The 6,727-nt window shown below is 50.9% G+C and overlaps 1 protein-coding gene across 1 annotated transcript; it reads left to right on the top strand.

Annotated features, from left to right (window-relative positions):
- The first annotated feature begins 999 nt into the window (after nucleotides 1–999).
- On the top strand, nucleotides 1,000–4,750 carry Sowaha (sosondowah ankyrin repeat domain family member A). The gene has a single exon (XM_004836599.4). The coding sequence runs from the start codon at nucleotides 1,444–1,446 to the stop codon at nucleotides 3,034–3,036; it is 1,593 nt and encodes a 530-aa protein (XP_004836656.2). The 5' UTR covers nucleotides 1,000–1,443; the 3' UTR covers nucleotides 3,037–4,750.
- Nucleotides 4,751–6,727: the final 1,977 nt, after the last annotated feature.

Genomic DNA, 6,727 nt, shown 5'->3' with positions numbered 1-6,727 from the left:
AGTCAGACTGACCGAGGCTCAACTACCCATGAGATCATGGAAGAGCCTTCAAGGGCCATAGCGATGTGCCATGAAAACGTCAAGAAAATAAAATATAATATGTCCCTATTGAAATAAAAATCACCACAGATAGTGACTTTACAAAATGTACACACTACAGTGCAAGTCTGCTTCTGAAATCTTTGGCATTCATCTCTGCCCTGCTCCAGAACCATCACCCTTGGCACCGCTCCCAGGCTCTTCCTAAACCCCTGCTGTATTACTGATTTGAACACAGTACTGTGAGGCATTGTTCTGAGTGGCTCACAACAGCCTGAGTTAGTAGCACTATTTACACGTGCCCTGCCCTTCACAGACGTGAAAACTGAGGCCCCAAGAGCACTCAAGCAACTTGCTTAAGGTATAGCCAATCCCGTACCAAACAAAACAAAAAACAACACACACAAAGAAACATCCCATGGGCTGGGGGTGTAGCTCAGGGGTAGAGCGCTTGCGTAGCATGTGTGAGGCCCTGAACTTGATAACTAGGACCACAGCTGATTCCAACTTTGCTTTTTTATTTTATATATATATATTTCAGTACTGGGAATCGAACTCAGGACCTTGCACTTGCCAGGTAGGTGTAGCGCCGCTGACCTACATTCCCGACCCTTTTTTATTTTAAAGTATATATATATATATATATATATACACACACACAAGCACACGATGGAGATATTTTTAAATGTTACTGGTGATTTCAAGTGATATTTTTTTCCTCCTTTATGTTTTCCTGATGTTTTACTCCCAAAAGTCTAGTGAAAACATTATTTTATCATGAGAAAATTGCTTTTAAAAGCGTCTGTTCTTTAAAATGTAACTTGCGCAACATACACTGCCACGCAGAGAGAATTGTTTTTGCTGTGAATTGCGCGAAGCGGTTCTCCAGCAGGACATGTAATTAAAAACTGCATATTGGTGGTCTTTCAAAAAATTACCAGTTTTCTTTTGTGGTAGTTAGATATTGCTTAAAGGGAAAAACACCCGAGCCTCAGGATCCACCGCCGATCCACTGCGGCATCCCTAGGGAACACACCCACCTAGCAACGGCGGTGGGCAGAGCCTAGGAGCCGCGCTGCGCCTTTAATTCCGGGACCGGGGTGGGGGGCGGCGGCGAATTTCCGCTCCCTGTGCCTCCCCCGCCGGTGGCTGCCGTCACCTGCACCGGAGCTCCGCGCACGGGATGGCGCCCGGCGCCCACTGCACCGAGCGGAAAGGCAGAAGCCTGGGCCCAGGGCCGGACGAGCCCCCAGCGCTCTCTGCCGGGCTCCATCCCGGCTGTGCGGCGCGGGCGTGACCGAGGTCCGGTTTCGGGGCCCCCGGCGGGCTCGGCAGGGCGGACGTCCCTTGCGGACCCCGATCGCAGCGGCCCGGGCGAGCGGAGCCGAGCCGAGCGGGGGCAGCATGGCGCTGGCCGCAGCCGCCGCCGCCGCGGCCGCCGGGGTGAGCCAGGCGGCGGTGCTCGGCTTCCTGCAGGACCGCGGAGGGAAGGTGCGCAACTCTGAGCTGCTCGGCCGCTTCAAGCCGCTGCTGGACGCCGGAGACCCGCGCGGCCGCGCCGCCCGCCGGGACCGCTTCAAGCAGTTCGTCCGCGACGTGGCGGTGGTGCAGGAGCTCGACGGCGTCAAGTTCGTGGTGCTGCGGAAGAAGCCTCGGCGCGCCGATGGCCCAGCGCTGTGGCTGCCTGGCCTCCCCGCGGCGCCTGCCCCGCCGTCGAAGGCCGAGTCCGTCTCCCCAGGAGACGCACCGTTGGCCCCGGCGCAGCAGCAAGTGGCGCCTCCGGAGCAGCCGAGCCCGCTGTCCGGGCCACAGGACACCCCGGGGGCTCCAGCCTCTGAGCCCGCCCGGCCCACCGAGGCGCTGGTGGGCTCGGCCCAGCAGTTCGGGGCCCCTGGCGTCACCGGGGCTCCAGCCTGTGCGCCCGCCCAGCCCTCGGAGGGGGCCCCCGGGGATGTCGCCCCAGAAGCCCGCGCGCCGTCGCCAGAGGCAGCGGCGCCCCCGAAGCCCTGCATGCTGCCGGTGCGCTGCGTGCCGGTGGCCGCGGCGCTGCGGGTCCGCGCCGAGGAGCAAGGCCTGCGTCGGCAGCTGTCGGAGGAGCCGAGCCCGAGAAGCTCCCCGATGTTCCGGAGGCGGCTGTCCGTGGAGGAGCCGGGCCTGGGCGCCGGCCGCTCCCCGCACCTGAGGCGCCTGTCGCGCGCCGGGCCGCGCCTGCTGAGCCCCGACGCCGAGGAGGCGCCCGCCGCACCACCGCCGCCCGCCGTGCCCCTGGAGCCCGCTGAGCACGAGTGGCTGGTGCGCGCGGCCGGCGGCCGGTGGTCCCGCCAGCTGCACGGGCTGCTGCTGCGGGACCGCGGCCTGGCGGCCAAGCGCGATTTCATGTCTGGCTTCACGGCCCTGCACTGGGCTGCCAAGAGCGGCGACCGCGAGATGGCCCTGCAGCTGGTGGAGGTGGCGCGGCGCGGTGGCGCGCCGGTGGACGTGAACGCGCGCTCGCACGGCGGCTACACGCCGCTGCACCTGGCTGCGCTGCACGGCCACGAGGATGCCGCGGTGCTGCTGGTGGTGCGCCTGGGGGCCCAGGTGCACGTCCGCGACCACAGCGGCCGCCGGGCCTACCAGTACCTGCGGCCCGGCTCCTCCTACGCGCTGCGCCGCCTCCTCGGAGACCCGGGCCTGCGAGGTGTAATGGAGCCAGACACGGCCGGCGGTGGGCCTGGTAGCCTCGCGGCGCGCCACCCGGTGCAGGTGGCCGCCACCATCCTCAGCTCCACCACCAGCGCGTTCCTGGGGGTCCTGGCTGACGACCTGATGCTCCAGGACCTGGGGCGCGGCTTGAAGAAGTCGAGCTCCTTCAGCCGGCTGTTGGGCGCCTCCCCCATGGCTCCGCGTAAGAAGACCAGGGTCCGCGGTGGCCTGCCAGCCTTCCCAGAAAGCTCTCGCCGACCCGCCGCGGGGCCGTTAGCTGGCTTAATGTCCAGTCTGCCCCCTACAACCTGAAGGCCCCTGGGGTTATGGCCTCTTTGATCTAATAGGCCTGCCCGCTGTGGTCTAGGCCTGGGCGTGACACCTGCAGGCCCGTCCTGTTTCCACCCTCCTCCTCTCATGGGCCTGCTCCTCTGCCCCTCCTCTGAAGCTCTATCTGTCTCCAGGGGTGGGGTTGTGGATCTCGGGTGAGAGGCTTCTGCGGAGAAACCCCGAATCAGGCCTGAACAGCGGAGGAGGCTTGAAATTTAGGGTCAAAGGTTAAGGGGCAGCAGCTGGTCTGGGCCCGAACGCTTAACCAGAGGCCTCTTCACCTACACACTCGCAAGCCGGAAGTGGAGCAAGGGTCCCCGAATTGTTCTAATATTGGGTGGTCAGCTTCAAGATACCTGGTAGTTTTGTAATTTGACGCTTTTATTCTGTTTTTAAATTGAAATGAGGTAAAGCAACTTTCATAATAACCTTTAAAATTTATATTTTTCCATTTTTAGGCAAAATGCTCAGACATTTTCAACCTTTTGGTAAATATTTTAGAATCCTATTAAAAAATAGATGATCAAGTCTAAAGAAAATTAGTCCCAACAACAAAACTTTAAAAAAGTTTACCTACCTCATTTTAGGCACTCAAGATTCTGGTAGCCAGGGCATGGTGGCATACACCCGTAATCCCAGCCCTCGAGAGGCTGAGGCAGGAGGATCGCTACGAGTTCGAGGCCAGACTGGGCTACATACTGAGTTCAGGGCCAGCCTGAACTACAAAGAGAGACCCTGTCTGAAAAAGTAAAAACAAAAAGTTTCTGGAGAGTCTTGAACACAGAGAAATCAGTGTGACCCTCCTGAATGTAACTACTTTCACTTGTACTGTTACTATTAGGAAACGAGCATCTTGGGAGTGAAAGTGATTTGACAGAGGAGATATTTTGGCAAATACTTTTAAACTATGGTGAAATGTCAATGTGTGTTTGGCATTACTAGGTGGCTATTTTGATATGGCATGAATATTTAATTTTTTAAAATTGTGATTTATTTGTGAATTGGACCTTTGTGCCATGTTTCTGAATCTGTGGTTTTTACATTTGGCTGAGCCATGCAGTACAATGGGTAAATATTCAAAGAAAAAAAAGTCAGCATTACACTGGAAAAAAGTGATTAAATAGTAATTGATACAATTACAGAACAACTCTTATAGGAAAGTTCTCAACAAATAAAAATGCATGATAATACATTTTTAAAAACATTTGAAGCAAGGGCCGGGGATTTAGCTCAGTGGTTTCTCTGCCTGCTGCAGCAAGCACAAGGACCCAAGTTCGATCCCTGGTACCAAAAAAAAAAAAAATTTGAAGCAGATGGTTTATTCTAAAATACCAAATGAAGTGTCTTTAAGTGACCTTGGATGGGTGGCTTATTGTCTCTGGCCCTTTGTTCCTGTCTGTAAATTGAGAATGCTTGTAGATATTGCCAAGATGTCCCAGGTTCGGCACAGTCCAATTTAAATGGCACTTTTTCTTTTTTAAAGATGTAAAGCCTATGTGGTCAACCAACTTTTTAACATTCTGCTTTTGCAAATTACGTTTGCATGTGGTTAGCTATATCAAATGGCTTTTATAGTACAAGGTAATGGGGCTTCCCTATTCCCCCAAATATATATCAGTGAGGCATTTGAAATTACAAAAGCAATCATTCATGGAATGTTTGATATAAACAATGAAATAAACAGTCCCCCAATTTACTCCTGCAAGTGAGATGTAATTCCCTTAAACATCCTTTGATTTTTGTATTTTTTTCCTTTTACCTACTTAATTTTTTCCTTTCCTCCTCATTCTGCATATTTCAAGCATTCTATTATTTAAAGAGTTTGGATTTCTCTACAAATAAGAGTCAACCAAATACTGATCGTAGCCAAGAACTATGGATAAGAGTAGGCCCAGATCTGACCCTTCTTAGTCTTCCTTGCCTGGAACTCTGGCTAGTTTCCATGAATTACTTCAAAATGCAAATTAAATCTTTTGCCTCTGCAGAAAAATTGTGGGAGGCAATAATTACAGCAATTTGAGCAGCTGAAGATCTAGCTGCCAGAATGCAGTATTGAAGAGTTTCTATGATAAGGGTGAGGCCTGACAGAGTAAGAAGGGTCACAGACATAGACACGACTTGCTTGAGAAAGACACAATCTAAACAAAATAGGGCTGCGGATTTACCTCAGTGGTTCCACCGCCTGCCTCACAAGTGCAACGTCCTAAGTTCGATCTCTGGTACCAAAAAAACCCAAAACAAAACAAAAAATGTAGCAGTAACTAACATTTATTGCACTTACATGAAAGGAGGCTCATTCAAACAACCAGAAGAATCTTTGTTTCTGAAGGGTCTCTTACTCCTGTAAGTCTCCAAGTGAAACAAAATATTTGGCAAGAATTTAGGATCTATAAGCCTAAAATTCAGGCGTTAAAACCACTGCTATTTCTTCACAGGCCAACTCTTTCTAAAACTATAAGGTAGTTAGTAGGTAGTCAGTAGGAAATCAGGGCTGGTACACACATGGATAGTTTTCAAGAACCGTGTGTGTGTGTGTGTGTGTGTGTGTGTGTGTATATATATATATATATATTTTTTTTTTTTTTTTTTTGGTACTAGGCTAGAACTCTTCCGAGGCAGGCGTGGTGCCACTGAGCTAAATCCCCGGCCCCCATATGTTTAATTACAAAAAAAAAAAAAAAAAAAAAAAAATCCAGCAGTAAGCACACCTGCAGAAGGGTATTCTCAACCGACAAAAAAAATGTTAAGGCAATTTAGGTAAGAATTGTCACAGGGAAAACAACTCCCTTTTAATGAGAAGTTAATTGTTGTAGATATGTATGAGTCAGCCTCAGCAAACTTTTAAATTTTACATTTCTTTTAGTGGTGGGTGGAGCTATTATTGAGCAAGACTCACCTAATGGAGATTCTGAGCATGGGAGATTATATATACATTGTGCTTATTAAGTGCCAGGCAGAATTTTTAAACTTTGCAATTAATCAATTTTTACAAAGTATGTACTCTTAGCACAGTGGACCCTTAGGAACTCATTCCTGAGGGCTAGTTGTAACTAAGTCAGTACAGCTGAGATTTAGATGTTTACCTGGGTACACGGTATAGATAACAAGAGGCAGATGAATCTTCCATTAACCTAATTAACCCAAGTTCCTATGTCAGGCCCGTTGTAACTTGAGGGGCCACTGTATCTTGATTGTAACTTGATTTTAAAGTGAGGAAGCTAAAGCCTAGATGAGTAGTAAGTAATCTGTCCCCGCCTCACACCAGTGGGTGTCAGTGGCCGAGTTGAGAAGGGTCCTGCTGCTCTTTTTCGTTGAGCTCTGGAAACAGGTGATGTCACAGAAGCCTTTTAGAGTTAGTGACCTTGGGCAAGTTGCCCGATTCTCCAAGCTCTCTCCTCTAGGGGACTACAAGAACCCATCCTGAGGGCTGTGGGGAGGGATCAGGCTCTCCCTGAACTGCAAGGCCCATCCAAGATATTCCCCTCCACAGGGGCATCGAGCTGCATTCCAAAAGGATATAAGACTGATTTGTGGATTTGCCTAACACGATCATCATTCTTTTACCATATTATTATATTCATAAGTGAGCAATTGACTGTACTAGGAAAAATGTATTCCCACAAAAGGGAAATTATCCCCTGTTCTGTGCGTGACATCACGTTAACTAAAACAG

Source organism: Heterocephalus glaber, unplaced genomic scaffold (assembly GCF_053883595.1).
Source record: "Heterocephalus glaber isolate CG9 unplaced genomic scaffold, H.glaber_assembly_v1.0 deba00001606, whole genome shotgun sequence".
Classification (NCBI taxonomy): domain Eukaryota; kingdom Metazoa; phylum Chordata; class Mammalia; order Rodentia; family Bathyergidae; genus Heterocephalus; species Heterocephalus glaber.
This window is presented reverse-complemented; position numbering and strand designations above follow the sequence as displayed.